This window comes from Chelmon rostratus, chromosome 12, assembly GCF_017976325.1.
Source record: "Chelmon rostratus isolate fCheRos1 chromosome 12, fCheRos1.pri, whole genome shotgun sequence".
Taxonomy (NCBI): domain Eukaryota; kingdom Metazoa; phylum Chordata; class Actinopteri; order Chaetodontiformes; family Chaetodontidae; genus Chelmon; species Chelmon rostratus.
The window spans coordinates 3581820-3599545 of NC_055669.1; the positions used below are offsets into that span (position 1 = coordinate 3581820).

General features: G+C 39.9%; 1 protein-coding gene across 1 annotated transcript; it reads left to right on the plus strand.

The window, feature by feature from the left end:
- Window positions 1-1947: 1947 nt before the first annotated feature.
- On the plus strand, window positions 1948-15413 carry LOC121614453 (myosin-7). The gene is made up of 39 exons (XM_041948319.1): window positions 1948-1962; window positions 2079-2117; window positions 2329-2541; window positions 2786-2929; window positions 3059-3215; window positions 3308-3335; window positions 3874-3979; window positions 4067-4159; window positions 4232-4295; window positions 4398-4496; window positions 4575-4678; window positions 5160-5298; window positions 5390-5508; window positions 5638-5787; window positions 5932-6102; window positions 6197-6506; window positions 6652-6731; window positions 6872-7077; window positions 7177-7300; window positions 7719-7855; window positions 7944-8199; window positions 8352-8594; window positions 8712-8888; window positions 8978-9123; window positions 9251-9341; window positions 9424-9813; window positions 9919-10045; window positions 10239-10357; window positions 10452-10648; window positions 10881-11064; window positions 11402-11567; window positions 11666-11790; window positions 11875-12183; window positions 12280-12483; window positions 12608-12904; window positions 13511-13615; window positions 13834-13929; window positions 14098-14232; window positions 15286-15413. Exons 3-39 carry the CDS (start codon window positions 2341-2343, stop codon window positions 15304-15306), a joined length of 5820 nt encoding a protein of 1939 aa, XP_041804253.1. The 5' UTR covers window positions 1948-1962; window positions 2079-2117; window positions 2329-2340; the 3' UTR covers window positions 15307-15413.
- Window positions 15414-17726: the final 2313 nt, after the last annotated feature.

Genomic DNA, 17726 nt, shown 5'->3' on the forward strand with positions numbered 1-17726 from the left:
GGCTGTGATTACTGGTGCTAGTGACTGCCTCTGCATTATAGTTGCCACACATACAGTGTGCTGTTTATAATGCATGTTGTATCAGTTACGTAAGTTTTATAAGTCATAAAGTATTAAGTGTTATCTAATAGTGGGTTAGGTCAACAACATTTAAATAAACAAATTTATGTAGGAGTATAAATCAGTAAGTTGATGAACAGCACCAAAAGGTGAGCAGTTGGTAGGTGCACCATCTGTTGATGGACTGGAGCTATAGAGCTGAAGCAGCTCAGCTTAGACTCCACGCAGGAGTGGCATTTTAAATAGACCATTAAAACTTGATGGCTGCGGGATGTACCCGTCACTCTCAGTATATTTATGTGAGATAGCGCTCAGTGTAAGGCTTTTCATCTGCTACAACTGATCCTAGACGCAGGCGAAGGCAGGATCCTGAAAGCCTGTGTGGCTGCTCTCCTCAATCAGTGCAGGGTTCTCAGCAGGAATTTCACACAGTTATCTTTGTCCTCAAAGACACAATGCCACGTCAACAGGACTGTAACTGAGGGGCGAGCTTTCGCAAGCTGCTGTCTGACGATGGGAGAAGGCTTCTACAGTGACAGTGACCTTGGCATCACATTGGCGCATGTCATGCTGGCACAGCCCTCTATTGTGTGTCATCATTACTGCCTTTCAGTGAATCTCAAGCATGTCACCTGTGGCAGACCTCTGTCTGTGCGCCTCACACTTGTCGCCTAGTTAATCGCACAGATGAATGTTCTTTATTTAGACCGACCCACTCGGTATCTGACGGGTGTTTATGTTACCGCAAAGTACATTCTATGATAACTAAACACAATATGTCACCAATGCCTCAATGCGACTCCACTTAAGCCCTCTGGGTAATTGAGACCCACACATGACATACTTCTCTAAAATATCTCCCCAGACATTTTCTGCGTCTTCCTTTGTCTTTAAACTATAATACCAGAAGTTTACATTTCCACATTTATATTTCCTTTTGATTTCTTTTGCTTTTTTGTTTTTGCTGAGGTTCTTATAATGCCTACTTATTTCTTTCTAAATCCCCAGCTCATTTATGATTTAATGTTGTATCTTTTGCAAATGCAAAAATATAAAGAATTAGAATATTAGAATGTAATGTGATGACAGATACATAATGCATGTGCCTTTTCAGTTTTTGCTTCCTTTAATTTTTATCTAATCATTATTTTTTGGAGTTTGTGTTTTTTAGAATTTGCTTGACCATTATGGAAAACAGTAACATGCAGAAAGGACCAATAAGGAAAATTATGGAATTATACATATCTATAAAATGTAATACATATAACATATATAAAATATGTTCATTTTGGTTATATTGGCATTTGCCCTCTGGTGGCTAACAGCTGTATGTGAACAATGTCATTTTATATTACATCAATTATTGTAAATCATATCTGACTGACTTGCCTGATAAAAAAGAAATGCTTTAAGAAAAAATAAAATTGGACAGGTTTTGGCATCCTAAAAATGAAAATCATAACCATTTAAAATACATTTGAAGAGTTCACCAGTATCAGTGTTACCTGTCTTAAGTGAGGATGCTTCTGTTAGTACAACGGGTATTGTTTCTGTAACAGAAGCCCACCAAGGGATGAAGAGAAAGGAATTCCTCCCTGTGTCTATTTAAAGATTGAGTTTTGGTCCCCTGGCTGCTTGAGGATACCTATGATTAATCACCACACTGCATGGAGCTCCTAATATGGCCTCGTCAGGAGAGCCCATCACTGATAAGACTCTGACCCGCTGATTTCTATATTGCTCTGTGCCACTCATTAACCCCCTCCCTTCAAGTACCCACAACCAACTCAGACACAATAACATTCCTGGACCCTGAAACGCTCCTCCATATTTGGCTGAGAGGCTTTGTTTATAAAGAGAACTCATGGTGAAACCCCCAATTGGTCACCATTCTATCTCAAGGTAAGGTGCGGGACAGTGACTTACAAATCAGCGACTACACTTCAGTACTAAAGCATTACCTGTTTTGGTGTGGACTGCAGACTCATCTCATCAGTTACCATTCTGTCTTTCGTCAGGACCATTACGCCTCAGTCTCCTCTGCAGGGATTGGTAAGGTAAGAGCATCTGAAAAATTAAAACATGTTTGACTTAAAAACATTTTTATGATATGGAGAAAGAAATAAAATACACACTAATAAAACACAGATACAATAAACTAACAAAACATGGACTTTATATTGACATATGTGCTCTTTTATCCTGCATTGCCTTCAGATAAATACATAACATAGTTGAATTTCAATTAAGATTTTTTTTTGCCTGTAGACACAGTGAATAATGGGTGACGCTGCCATGAAAGAGTTTGGGGCAGCAGCTCCATACCTGAGGAAGTCAGACAGGGAGCGTCTGGAGGCCCAGACCCGTCCTTTCGACATGAAGAAGGAGTGCTTTGTTCCTGACGCTGAGGAGGAGTATGTGAAGGCTTCCATCACCAGCCGTGAGGGGGACAAAGTCACTGCTCAGACTGAGAAAGGAAAGGTCAGTGAGCTGGCAGGCACAGCTGCCCTGGATGCAACAGGTTACCTAGCTAAGACACAAATACAAGAGATGATTCAGGTCCATTTGTTGTTAAGCTATACAATAGAAGCCAGAGACTCTGATGCACAGAGGCATGATAATCCTATGCTCCCTCCCCCTCCCGTATTCACACAAAAACATTTGAAAGCAGCTGAAATTCCACAGGATTAATAACAGTGTATTAATGCTGACTATCCATTTTCAGACTGTCACGGTGAAGGAGTGTGATGTACACCCTCAGAACCCGCCAAAGTTTGATAAAATTGAAGACATGGCGATGTTCACCTTCCTCCATGAGCCCGCTGTGCTGTTTAACCTCAAAGAGCGTTATGCAGCATGGATGATCTATGTGAGTTGAAAGTTTTGAAAAACATTATGAGGCTACGACGGTACTGCTCACCTACAATTCCATACTACATTTATATATCAATAGCTAATATATTTTTAACAGTTTGCTTCCTCTTTTTCATTCTCTTAGACCTACTCTGGGCTGTTCTGTGTGACTGTCAACCCCTACAAGTGGCTGCCAGTCTACAACCAAGAAGTGGTTGTTGCCTATAGAGGAAAGAAGAGGACTGAAGCTCCTCCTCATATCTTCTCCATCTCTGACAATGCCTACCAGTACATGCTAACTGGTAAATTACCTTCAGTTATCATGTGTTCACACAAAGGTACAGGGGAAATTCACTCAGGAGCCCTAAAATACTTACTTTGTTCCCTTTTCCAGACAGAGAAAATCAGTCAATTCTCATCACGTAAGTTGTGTTTTTTTACTTTTATTTACTGCAACTGGGGATTATATCATGCTGTGAGAATTTTAGTAAGTGGAGTTCAGCAGCCTTCCATGAAATATTACTGTTTTGTGAGCTCTAGTGTATATGCTCCAGTTAATCCCAGTCATACATGTTATTATTTTAAGTGCGATGTGTCATATTGCACTAGAACCCATGAATATGAACTTTAACATTAAATCATAGATTTAATTGCAAGAAACTATATCACTGAACGACACTCAGTATGTGCTCTTTTGCACAGCTTTAGTGTGAAGTGATTCAGTTGCAAGCAAGCCACTGATGCTGCCACCACTGTGATAATTTGCTACTGTTTTATTAGCTGCTACGGAACTAAGTATGTAAAAAAGCATAAGTTGTTGTAGTGATTATGGATAATAACAATCATAGTGTTAGCTAAGTAACTTCTATTGATTAATCAAAAACCTGACTAGGTGACAGGTGATGTACTGCATGCTGCCAATTTGTCAGTTTATCAAGACAATTCAATTTGTGTCTTCAGTGGGGAATCCGGTGCTGGGAAAACTGTTAACACAAAGAGAGTCATCCAGTACTTTGCCAGCATTGCAGCTGGAGGAGGGAAGAAGGACGCAGGCTCTGAAAAAAAGGTTATAATGCCGAAATTACAAAATCGAACCTGTAGTGGAACATTGCATCCTTATCTGAATGAATGCTGCACTCCTGTGTGTTTTTAGGGTACACTGGAGGATCAAATCATCCAGGCTAACCCAGCTTTAGAGGCCTTCGGTAATGCCAAGACCATCAGGAATGACAACTCCTCCAGATTTGTAAGTTTTGGTCTGTAATGAAATAGCCCTTTGTGTCTATCTATTGTAATGTGTTTTTGTCATACGTTTTAGGGCAAATTCATCCGAATTCACTTTGCAGCCAGTGGAAAGCTGGCCTCAGCTGATATCGAGACATGTAAGCAGTCTCTTCTTTACCATTAATTTATTCAATCCTTCGGTCATACTGTATGTTCAGAGTGATCGCCTTCCCACCTACATACTGCACATATCTTTATAGATCTGCTGGAAAAGTCCCGTGTCACCTTTCAGCTTAAGGCCGAGAGGGATTACCACATCTTCTATCAGATTCTGTCTCAGAAGAAACCTGAGCTGCTTGGTAAATAAAAACAACTATTAGCAGTAATGTCTTTATACCCTTACACACAAAAACTAAGATTTCTGTTTTGTTTTTCAGAGATGTTGCTCATCACCAACAACCCCTATGACTACGCCTTCATCTCCCAAGGAGAAACGACTGTAGCCTCCATCAATGATGCTGAAGAGCTGATGGCCACTGATGTGAGTACAGATGCATCATAACGTCTTTTCATTTCAAAAGCCACTCACAAGTAAAAGTTGTTAATATGTGTTTTTGTGTAATATTTGTCCAATCTATAACTTTTGCTATTCTAGATTTAGACCTTGTAGGATTCACTGTAAAACAGCTGTTAATCAATAAGGGCTGTTGAAAAAGCCAGGAAATCTATTGCTTTTGTTCAGGCTACCGTCACCCTATTTTCTATCTAGCTGTTGAAACAGGGTTATGAAACTTGATGTCACTTGTAACCCAGTATTAGTGTCCCCAGCTGAGAGAGAAAATGATTTGAACAGACTGAATTAGATATCTGATGTCAGATGTCAGCTATGGATTAATGTGGGATCCTGGCTCACAGAGCATGCACGATCTTATCCCCCAGAGCTCTCGTCACTCTATTGTATAGCCTGATACAATGCAAAAACTCAATTAAAAATCAAATATAATACCCACCTTCTTGATCAGGATGCCTTTGATGTGCTGGGCTTCACTCAAGAGGAGAAGAATGGCATTTACAAGTTGACCGGTGCCATCATGCATCATGGCAACATGAAGTTTAAGCAGAAGCAGCGAGAGGAGCAGGCAGAGGCTGATGGCACTGAAGGTAAGAGAGGCTCTCTGAAGCATGATTAACCAGATATAAGACATAGCAGGATTTAAGGCATTTATTGAGATTTGTATGTGTATTTTCACAGATGCTGACAAAGTAGCTTATCTGATGGGCCTGAACTCTGCTGACCTCATCAAAGGTCTCTGTCACCCAAGAGTCAAAGTAGGAAATGAGTGGGTCACCAAGGGACAAAATGTCCAGCAGGTGAGAATAAAACGTACAAATTTAATTTACTGCAAGGTGTCCCTTAGAGTACAATAGATGAAAGAAGAAACACTCATGGCGCAACAAGTGTTATTTACTCTAACTTTTAAAGTTTGTACTTTTTTTTAGGTGTACTATGCTATTGGTGCACTGTCCAAGTCAGTGTATGAGAAGATGTTCCTATGGATGGTGGTGAGGATTAATCAATCCCTGGACACCAAGCAACCACGTCAGTACTTCATTGGTGTGCTTGACATCGCTGGATTTGAGATCTTTGATGTGAGCGTCTTCCATTTATGTTTATATAAGTGATATTCTACATCCAAATGCATTTATTTAACTCAGTCTTTTTCAATTTGATGCAGGTAACAAACATATGAGTATGAAAATAACTTTACTTTTGTCACACACTTTACATTACAGTTCAACACCTTTGAGCAGCTGTGCATCAACTTCACCAATGAAAAACTGCAACAGTTTTTCAACCACCACATGTTTGTGCTGGAGCAGGAAGAGTACAAGAAAGAGGGCATTGAGTGGACTTTCATTGATTTTGGTATGGACTTGCAGGCCTGTATTGACCTGATTGAAAAGGTGAGAGACTATTTATACATGTTCAGCTACATTTAAAGATTGATTGAAAATATTGTGATATTATTTTCAAACCACTCATATTTTGTCCCCTCAGCCCATGGGCATCATGTCCATCCTTGAAGAGGAGTGCATGTTTCCCAAAGCCTCTGATGCCACCTTTAAGGCTAAGCTCTATGACAACCATCTGGGGAAATCAAACAACTTCCAGAAGCCTAGAATTGTCAAAGGAAAACCAGAGGCCCATTTTGCCCTGATGCACTACGCTGGAACTGTTGATTATAACATCAACAACTGGCTGGTGAAGAACAAGGATCCTCTGAATGAGACCGTTGTAGGACTCTACCAGAAGTCTAATCTCAAGCTGCTATCTTTCCTCTTTGCAAATTATGCTGGAGCAGATTCAGGTAAGAATAAACTGAATGTACTGCATTAACCTCAGCTGGAAATGTCAATCTTATAAAGACATCGTCATAGTGAGAATAGCAAGACTGAATCATCTATTACTGTGTTTGTTAATGAAATCTAACGAGTTGTACACTGGTTTAATAGCTGAAGGTGGAAAGGGCGGTAAAGGAGGAGGAAGCAAGAAGAAGGGTTCATCTTTCCAAACTGTGTCTGCCTTGCACAGGGTTAGTAAAAACACAGAAATATGTGTGAATGGCTACTTCATATGGAAACCTGAGACTGTGACTGACTTAATTTTACATTGAAATGTGTCACAGCTATCACCTGAATTGGGTGTTAAACTGGGTTTGAAATACCTCCACAGGAGAACCTGAACAAGCTGATGACCAACTTAAGGTCTACTCACCCCCATTTTGTACGCTGCATCATCCCTAATGAGACCAAGACTCCTGGGGCCATGGAGAATCCTCTGGTGATGCACCAGCTGCGCTGTAACGGTGTGCTGGAAGGCATCAGGATCTGCAGAAAGGGCTTCCCTAACAGGATCCTCTATGGAGATTTCAAACAGAGGTATTATCTCATTTGTCAAAAGTTAAGCTACATACTTCATAATTACAATAGAAAATGTAAATATCATTCTTTAAGATTTCATTGATTTCTTTTCCCCAGATATCGTATCCTGAATCCCGCTGCCATCCCTGAGGGTCAGTTCATTGATAGCAGGAAGGGAGCTGAGAAACTTCTTGGGTCTCTGGATATTGATCACAACCAGTACAAGTTTGGACACACAAAGGTAGTTTTACCTCATGTAGATTTGAAATCGGTAATCGATGCGCTTTCAGCTTTTTTATTACAGTAAAGTGGTAAAACAGTAGCAGTAGTAGAATAGAGAAGAGTTATCAAGATAGTAAAGCTGACATATAAATAATGGCAATTATACAGCAACATTTATCTTAGGTTCGCAAACATTAGCTAATATTTGCCACGATAAGCAACTAGTAACACCAGATCGAACAGGCCTGTACCAACAAGTGCACTGAGCAAGAGCAGTTTTAAGGCTCTGGGAATTAAACTTTTCATTTTCAAACAATGAATTTCTTCTTCTGTCAAACGTTCAACAGTCATACTTTAAAGCTACAATGTCCTAGAGTGTTAGCCCTTATATGTAACAGAGCTAGTGGATATTAACATGCTGTGACCTGCTCCTAAAGGTGTTCTTCAAGGCTGGTCTTCTTGGGCAGTTGGAAGAGATGAGGGATGACCGTTTGTCACTCATCATAACTGGAATTCAGGCTAGGTCAAGAGGTCTGCTCGCAAGAGTGGAATTCCAGAAGATTGTTGAAAGGAGGTAAGAGGAATCAGGCCTTTTTAGGATTTTTCATAATGATTTTGGATTTTGTTAAGTAGTTGTAAGAACTTTTGTTGATCGTTGACAGAGATGCACTACTGGTGATCCAGTGGAACATCCGTGCTTTCATGGGGGTCAAGAATTGGCCCTGGATGAAGCTGTTCTTCAAGATCAAACCTCTGTTGAGATCTGCTGAGGCAGAAAAGGAGATGGCCAACATGAAGGAAGAATTCCTGAAGCTTAAGGAGGCTTACGCAAAATCTGAAGCTCGTAGAAAGGAACTAGAAGAGAAAATGGTTTCTCTTCTCCAAGAGAAGAATGACCTGCAGCTTCAAGTCCAGGCTGTAAGACTAATGACAACATTCTTAGTATTTTAATGTCTAAATGTAACCATGCTGTTTATACCATATGAATATGAAGACATAATATACACATCAATTGTACCTATTGCAACTCATCATCATATGTTATCAAATGAATGCCCATTTCAATTTAGGAGCAAGATAATCTTGCAGATGCTGAGGAAAGATGTGAGGGGCTGATCAAACACAAAATTCAGATGGAAGCAAAAGCCAAAGAGCTATCTGAGAGACTGGAGGATGAGGAGGAGATGAATGCTGAACTTACAGCTAAGAAGCGGAAGTTGGAGGATGAGTGTTCTGAGTTAAAGAAAGACATTGATGACTTAGAGTTGACTCTGGCTAAAGTGGAGAAAGAGAAGCATGCCACTGAGAACAAGGTATGACAATGACTCAGCTATTTATATGTCTCTTAATATTAAGTGCATGAATGAGTATCATGTTGCTAACCTGTACACTGGTACCTGGATTTTCAATGTTTATTACTCATTACACAGGTGAAGAACCTGGTCGAGGAGATGGCTGCTCTGGATGAAATCATTGCCAAGCTGACCAAGGAAAAGAAAGCCTTACAGGAAGCTCATCAGCAAACACTGGATGATCTGCAGAGTGAAGAAGACAAAGTCAACACTCTGACCAAGGCCAAGGCTAAGCTGGAGCAGCAAGTGGATGATGTAAGAATTTGATCACCGTGTCTAGCAAGATCATATGTTCCTTGCTTATTGGGGAAAATAGCTTGACTTTCTGTAATGATATTGCCCAGCTTGAAGGCTCACTGGAACAAGAAAAGAAGATTCGGATGGATCTTGAGAGAGCTAAGAGGAAGCTGGAGGGAGACTTGAAATTAACCCAGGAGAGCCTAATGGACCTGGAGAATGACAAGCAACAACTTGAAGAGCATCTGAAAAAGTAAACACATTACTCTACTATATGTGCAGTATGCCTGTGTCTCATGCACAATGGAATAGCTGTACAGATACAAGCAGAACAGATGACCAGTTTTAAATCTAACCATCTAAATCTATTTTCACCACAGGAAAGATTTTGAAGTCAGTCAGCTGAACAGTAAAATAGAAGATGAGCAGGCCATAACCATTCAGCTCCAAAAGAAACTGAAAGAGCTTCAGGTAATGGCCAAGTATGTGTAATTGTTCAAAGTTGGTGAAACACTCAATAATAAGTAACAATTAAATAATTTGGACTTTACAGGCCCGCATTGAGGAGCTGGAGGAAGAGCTTGAAGCAGAGCGAGCTGCTCGAGCCAAGGTGGAGAAGCAGAGAGCAGACTTGTCCCGAGAGCTGGAGGAGATCAGTGAGAGGCTGGAGGAGGCTGGCGGAGCAACAGCTGCCCAGATTGAGATGAACAAGAAGAGGGAGGCTGAATTCCTGAAACTCCGCAGAGACCTTGAAGAGGCCACTCTGCAGCATGAAGCCACCACTGCCACACTGAGGAAGAAACAAGCTGACAGTGTTGCTGACCTGGGAGAGCAGATTGACAACTTGCAGAGAGTCAAGCAGAAACTGGAGAAGGAGAAGAGTGAGCTCAGACTGGAGCTGGATGATGTGGTCTCCAATATGGAACATATTGTGAAGACAAAGGTTGGCTAAACTGGCAAACTATTTCTTGCTTATGTTGACATTGCGCAGATATGTCGGGATTTGGGGTAAAGTGGGTATATTTCATTTTTTCTACTTTACATCTAGACAAATCTCGAGAAGACATGCAGGACTGTGGAAGATCAGATGAACGAATACAAGACCAAATTTGAAGAGGCTCAACGCTGCATCAATGACTTCAATATGCAAAAAGCAAAACTTCAGACGGAAAATGGTATATTTTTGGCAAACTGATGTCTACTTGATGTATTTTATAGCTAACAACTTCCATGTCTAAAAATCTTTCAAGCTTTCAAATCATGGAATTGAATGGGTTTTTCTAAGAATACAGAAAAAAAATTATGTCTTGATGATACAAGGTTTGTTGGGACATGGACAATAAAGTTCTGAATTTGCCAAAATGCTAGGTGAGCTCTCAAGGCAGCTAGAGGAAAAGGATTCTCTGGTGTCTCAACTGACAAGAGGAAAAATGTCCTACACTCAACAGATTGAAGACCTAAAGCGACAACTGGAAGAGGAGACCAAGGTGACACTAAGTTTCAGTGCACAGTGACAGCACTGAATAGTAATTTGTAATGCATGTATATTACAGTGTTACTTATTCTTTTTTTTTTCGACAGGCAAAGAGTGCCCTGGCCCATGCAGTGCAGTCTGCTCGCCATGACTGTGACCTGCTCAGGGAGCAGTATGAGGAGGAGCAGGAGGCGAAGGCTGAACTGCAGCGCGGCATGTCCAAGGCCAACTCTGAGGTGGCTCAGTGGAGGACTAAGTACGAAACTGATGCCATCCAGAGAACTGAGGAACTGGAGGAGGCCAAGTAAGACAGTTTGAGATCCAATTCATTAATTGATATGCAATTGCTAAAGAGACATTTCACTTCATCTAACAGATCAGCTTTTTGTTTGTGTTTATGTTCCTACTAAAATGTAAGACGAACAAAAAGTTTGTCTGTTAGATGATCGAGCAGCCACTCACATTAGTTGAATTTATTATAATTTATACAACAAGCTGAAGGGACATTAAATTATTTGAATGATTGATTTCTAAAGGAAAAAGCTGGCTCAGCGTCTGCAGGAGGCTGAAGAGGCTGTTGAAGCAGTGAATGCCAAATGTTCCTCTCTGGAGAAGACCAAACACAGGCTGCAGAATGAGATTGAAGATCTCATGGTGGATGTGGAGAGGTCTAATGCTGCTGCTGCTGCTCTGGACAAGAAGCAAAGAAACTTTGATAAGGTGAAGTACTATGAAGTATTTGTGCACCAAAAGCAGCAGTAAGCACCAAAAGTATCAATCTGAACCGTTGAACCAGCAGAAATCATTTTAACTTGCAATTTCTAGTAGCACCCAGCTTCACGTTTACACACATTCACATCTTGGGGCTGCCCAATACAACTACAGGATACTATAGGGAACCCTCACTTAAATTTAAACGGGGTTGCTAAAGACAGGTCAATGTTAACAGAAACTGTTAACATTAACTAATACCTACTTGGCAAATTTGGTTCGGAAGAGTGAACTTCATACGTTCTGGCACATGTACACTTATTGCTGGCCTTTCTAACCACTGTAGGTCCTGTCTGAGTGGAAGCAAAAGTACGAAGAGTCTCAGTGTGAGCTGGAGAGCTCCCAGAAAGAGGCCAGGGCTCTGAGCACCGAGCTCTTCAAACTGAAGAACTCTTATGAGGAGTCTCTGGATCATCTGGAGACCATGAAGAGAGAGAATAAGAACTTGCAGGGTAAGCTCCACTTCCTGGCTTTGTGTCCAGGTTTCTGCCGACATACATACAAAGGAAATTGTAAAGCTATCTTTACCACACTGCTTGATATTCCACAGAGGAGATTTCTGACCTTACTGAGCAACTTGGTGAGGGAGGAAAGAGCATCCATGAGCTGGAGAAATTACGGAAACAACTGGAACAGGAGAAGAATGAGATTCAGTCTGCTCTTGAGGAAGCTGAGGTAGGAAGCTGAGGTAGCTGAGGAAACATTTCTGAGTAAAACCCTCTGCTGCTAAGGGTAACTCTGTACCCTCCTGTCCAACAGGCCTCCCTGGAGCATGAAGAGGGTAAGATTCTGAGAGCCCAGCTAGAGTTCAATCAAATTAAAGCTGATATTGAACGCAAACTTGCTGAGAAAGATGAGGAGATGGAGCAGTGCAAGAGGAACCTGCAGAGGACAATTGACACCCTGCAGAGCTCTCTTGAAGCTGAGTGTCGCAGCAGGAATGAGGCCCTCCGTTTGAAGAAGAAAATGGAGGGAGACCTCAATGAGATGGAGATCCAGCTGAGCCAGGCCAACAGGCAGGCAGCTGAGGCCCAGAAACAACTTAAATCTCTTCATGCACATTTGAAGGTAAACTGCCAAAGGACAGGCTCACTTTCTCAAGATGTTTCAAATTTGAACTGATTATAAACATGTTGTTGTCATGTTTAATGTCATTCCATTAAGGACTGCCAAATTCAGCTAGATGAGTCTGTTCGGGCCAACGATGATCTTAAAGAGAACATTGCCATTGTTGAGAGGCGCAACAACCTGCTTCAGGCTGAACTGGAGGAGCTCAGGGCTGCTCTGGAGCAAACTGAGAGAGGTCGCAAACTTGCTGAGCAAGAGCTGCTGGATGTTAGTGAGAGGGTGCAGCTGCTGCACTCACAGGTGAGACCAAATGATTTATCGCAACCACCACAGATGACTGACTGGTTTTCTTGGACATTATAAAGATCACAAAAGCATAAATATTTTAACACATTTTCAAATCTCACATCTCAAAAATCTGTAGAACACTGGCCTGATAAACCAGAAGAAGAAACTGGAGGCTGATGCTTCTCAGCTTCAGACTGAAGTGGAGGAAGCGGTGCAGGAGTGCAGAAACGCAGAGGAAAAGGCCAAGAAGGCCATTACTGATGCTGCCATGATGGCAGAGGAGCTGAAGAAAGAGCAGGACACCAGCGCTCACCTGGAGCGCATGAAGAAGAACATGGAGCAAACCATCAAAGATCTGCAGCACCGTCTGGATGAAGCTGAACAGATCGCCATGAAGGGAGGCAAGAAGCAGGTGCAGAAGCTCGAGGCCAGGGTAAGAAAAATTTGTCTGTATACAAATATCACACATACACTGGTGAGACCAACGTTACTTTTTTATTTTTAAAGCTGTTGTATTACATTTTGAACTCCAAAACAAGGCAAAAACCCTGACCCATTACTGCTTTACAATTTGTTTTGGGTAATACAAACCTTCTTGTACATCCAGCAGACACTGAACAACATAATCATCACATCAGTGCTGTTAATGGACACCTGGAAAATATAAAAATGTTCACCATTCCTTCGGGTTTAAACTCTGGTTTGGTCTCCACCAAATCCTGAGGAAAATATATATGTCTTTAGTTTGGTAGAAGACCAAATTTTTTCACCAGGTAGTTCCTAATGTCTTTCTGGTGTTTGATTATAGGCAGGTACTGTATAATAGGTTTATTAGAGTGCCATAAAACCAAAACAGTGTGCTAAAATTGTCTAAAAAGCTCCATAGAGCTGCAGAGTTGGCTGATATTTCTCCATGAATTTGCAACCTTTCGCATCTTACTTACTTATTTCAATAAAATATATAGATTAACGCAGCTTTGAGCTTATTTCCCTGTGTTCCCAGTCAATTTCCAAAAAATGATTTTTCTCATGTTTTCAGGTGAGGGAGCTGGAGAATGAGGTGGAGTTGGAGCAGAAGAAGAGCAGTGAAGCAGTGAAGGGAATTCGTAAATATGAGAGACGCATCAAGGAGCTCACATACCAGGTTATTTATTTTACCCATTACTACAAACAGATTATGGTTATAACCATAAATAGTGACAATGGTCTGTATTTTCATCCACACATATACAATTAATAGGCATCTTTTTACCATGCACACTATATGTAAAATAAAGATGCTAATTGAAGTGAATACTACTTCTAGTACTTTCTAGTATTATTATTAAACTTGTCTCTTTCGTATTGCTTTGATTTACTCAGACTGAGGAAGACCGCAAGAATACTGTGCGTCTGCAGGACCTGGTTGACAAACTTCAGCTGAAGGTCAAAGCCTACAAGAGATCTGCTGAGGAGGCTGTAAGTGTCGGCTCAGGATTCATCCAAATTTACTTCCCTTTGAGTGTGTGGGAATGTCAATTGTTTTACACCTAGTTGGCAAGCTACAGACTCAAGTTTTTTCAAGCTATACAATGAGACTGCCGTTGTATTACCATTTTTGGCTGATGTTTTTGTTGAATCCTGCAGGAAGAGCAGGCCAATACTCATCTGAGCAAGTTCCGTAAACTGCAGCATGAGCTGGACGAGGCTGAAGAGCGAGCTGACATCGCTGAGTCTCAGGTCAACAAGCTCCGTGCCAAGAGCCGTGATGTGGGCTCAAAGGTAAGAAGCTACTGTAGATTTCAATGCAACACTTCATATACTGTCCCACTGCGAATATATTTTTCATCATCATCATTCTTTCATCGTCATTCATCATTTCAACGTAATTCATTTAAACTGTGTTTAATTTAAGCGCAATCAGTAATTACAGAACTGTTCATCATTTTTAATGAGATTAAATAAACCAGACCAGGCTTTGTATAGATCAATTTTATTTTGAATTTTGTTTCATTATGAATTTGTTAAGTTGTATTAGTGCAAAGTAATAGGTTAGTAGTACTGCATTTTTGACACTTGGAAGGCATCTTGACAATTCTAATGCTAAATAAAATGTTAAAAATGTGTAAATTGCTACATATAATTTTTTGAGACAAATATTATTTTTGTGTGTGTGTGTGTGTGGGGGGGGTAATAATATAATAATATATAGTTCCAAATAATGACAAAAATTAATGGTTTGATAAATCTCTAGATGACTGTCTTAGCACTTAGTACGCGTTAATGTTTGTTCCTGCTTGTGGACAGTTTTCTAGTATTAATTAGCCCTGATGCAGTGGGTGGAACACGCTGATGTGGCTGTGTTGGTATATTTAACCTGCATTTTTGTTAACCTTCTATTTTAAAGGATTAAATGTCTAAAAAAAAAAGACTTCACTGTATAACAATTTCCACTGAACTCTGGCTTGGAATCAGCTTTTAGTGTCAACAAACAAAAGGCTTGATCCAACATCTTACCTTTCCTCCAAACAAATTCGGTGCTGCATTGTTTAGATTCAACCAATCTACCAAAATCAACCTGAATTTTCAAATACTTCAAATAATTTATGTTCAAGATAACATACTTCAGGGATTCTAATAGTAAAATTATCCTTTTTCATGTGAAAATTACTGTCACAATCACTAACTTGTCACATCCATGTCCATTTGTAACAGCTAGTTAGTGATTTAGTTAGTTAGATTTGTTCTACCACATGTAACACTTGTTGAGTCCTGTTGGTTGTCTGTCACTTATCTGTCTGTCATTGTCTACTCTCTTATTATTCTTCATCACAGAAAGGGCTAGATGAGGAGTGAAACTCACAGACGGCCACCTAAGACCTTTGGCATCTCCTGTGCTGCAGTCCCATTTTGTCTTCAAATTACTGTAACTCTGTAGAATAAAGCAAAGTGCATTCAAATTAATGTGTATATTCCTCATTTATTTCCGGCAGAGGGAAGACTTGTCATACAGTGTGTAAGTCAATACTTGAAATTCACCACATTTCACTGGTGAATTCCTCATAATGTCCCCACTACATGAGTAATACACACACACACACACACACACACACACACACACACATGCACGCACCCACACAGTTGTGTTTCCATCATTTTTGGGGACATTACATAGACTTACATTTATTTCTGGGAGACCCAGAACATAGCCATAACCAGTACTTGCCTAACCCAAAGTCTAACTTAACTCAAGTCTTCACCCTAAAATTTAATGATTTATGTTCCCACAACCAACATGAGCAATACAATACAAGGTCTCACACACACACCCACACACACACCCACACACACACACACATTTGCATTAGAACAAACTGCAATTAGAACGTGTTGACCATATTAACATTATGCATAGCCAATCAATATCTGTCATAAAACTTTTTGACTTTCAGTGGAGGGTCACAAATGGAGAGGGGTCATTCATGTTTGGACACTCACTCCTGCCACCTTGTGCTGACATTCTGAACTGTTCTCTGACTTTCTATTGCAGGGAAGTTTCTGACAATCTGACAAAGATTTTTTTTACTGTCAAGACATCCGTGAACACTAAAAGTGCCACTACTTGTTAGTCAGATTGTCAGATTGATAGCATGTTCCAAGTATTTTGTATAGTTTTACCAGTGTTGTCCCTACCTTGACAGTGTCTAGACAGTTATATCTAGGTAGGAGCTCATACTTTATGTCCCGTGAATAAAAATTAACGCAGCTTTTGTTCTGTGTAAATCCTGCTGAATCCAAGTCTATGATACATCAGGACAACATGGGAACATTATTGGCTTTTTTAAAAATTGTATATCAGGTAGTAAATGTCCCTTCCTAAATACGGCAAAAACCCCATCTGTAAATAGACTGAGAAAAGAAATGCTGTTGGTGGAAATTATCTCATGACGGTCTAAATGCCATTTCAGAGCTTTCGTCACCTTGCCCATAATGAACTTGGAGGAAATGGATTCCTTTCAATTCTGTCAGTTATAATGAAATTTAAATTGTGTTGGCCTTTGAAAACTCAGTGGTTGAATGCAGCCTGAAAATTACTTCACCTGGTCACCATTGTGAGAACCATAGAATCCAAATGAATAATTTCAGCAAAGGTCCTTTCCTTTATGGTGCTGTATGAGATGCTATTATAAACAGAAGTACTATTACTGGCCTTTTGCTAAATATTCTGGAATGTTAGTGTGTGCAACATGAACAGTCCTAAAAGTGTAGTAGTAACACAAACTCTGAACAAAATAGATTAGCTCAATGAATTGTATAATCTTAAATAATTTCGTAAAGAATGTGAAAGAAATCTGCCAGTGATATTACCAGTATAGGTGTTTTACCTGTTTCCAATGGAAATGAAGTTGTTCAAGAATTTTCTAAAAAATAACAATAATAATAATAATAATAATAATTTTCTTGATAAAGTGCATCTTCATTGCCATGTTCTGTCTTGTTTCAAAATTCTGACACAAAAAAACCCCAACTTAATACAAAGCAAACAAACAAAAGTGCTTATCTCAGTTATAAAACTGGCAACTCTTTAGATGCGGATGTAGTAGATGTCACAGTATTTTTTTAATATAGGTAATATTTATGAATCTACTATGACCATGTAAAAAATATCCCTCCAAACCAGATGATAACTGTTTAGGAATCTCTATACAGAGATGTGGGAATGGCACCACATACAAAATGTCTAAATGTCTGTTTACCTGTAGGTAAATTAGGCTTTTTGAGCCTCTGGCATTTTTTATGTGCACTGTATTCAAGCAGTCATTTATTATTAAGCATCTAAGTTCAAGTAACAGATTATATCACTACCTGTTCGTTCAGTGACAGTATCAGAGCATTATGTAGATTAGATACATTACTTTAACAGTGATAATTTTGAGGAGAGGTTTCAGTGTTATATTGTTATTGTTATAATTATACCAATTATATTGTTATAATTATACCAATTCTAATAATATTAGAATTTCAAACCACATCACCCAGCTGTATTATGCAAAATGCAGCAAAACAACAAAACAGTGTTGACTATTGCTTAGGCATGTCCATGCATTCATTCTAAACAGTTTTATACAGTGAAACATAATTAGCACATTCAAATTTAAAATCTTGACAAACTAAATTTAATCAGCATTTTTCACACTAAATATACCTTCAAGCTGACTCCAGCCGACAGGCTTACTGTACCTCATTCTTCTGCAGCAGCAAGAGGGACTGATGCT

What these genes read in the sequence shown, in the direction of transcription:
- LOC121614453 (XM_041948319.1), top strand. Translation starts at nt 2,341, where the DNA reads ATGGGTGACGCTGCCATGAAAGAGTTTGGGGCAGCAGCTCCATACCTG. An exon ending in AGAAACTGAAAGAGCTTCAG is followed by an intron (nt 9,342 to 9,423) that starts GTAATGGCCAAG and finishes TGGACTTTACAG; the next exon opens with GCCCGCATTGAGGAGCTGGA. An exon ending in TGCAGAAGCTCGAGGCCAGG is followed by an intron (nt 12,905 to 13,510) that starts GTAAGAAAAATT and finishes TCATGTTTTCAG; the next exon opens with GTGAGGGAGCTGGAGAATGA.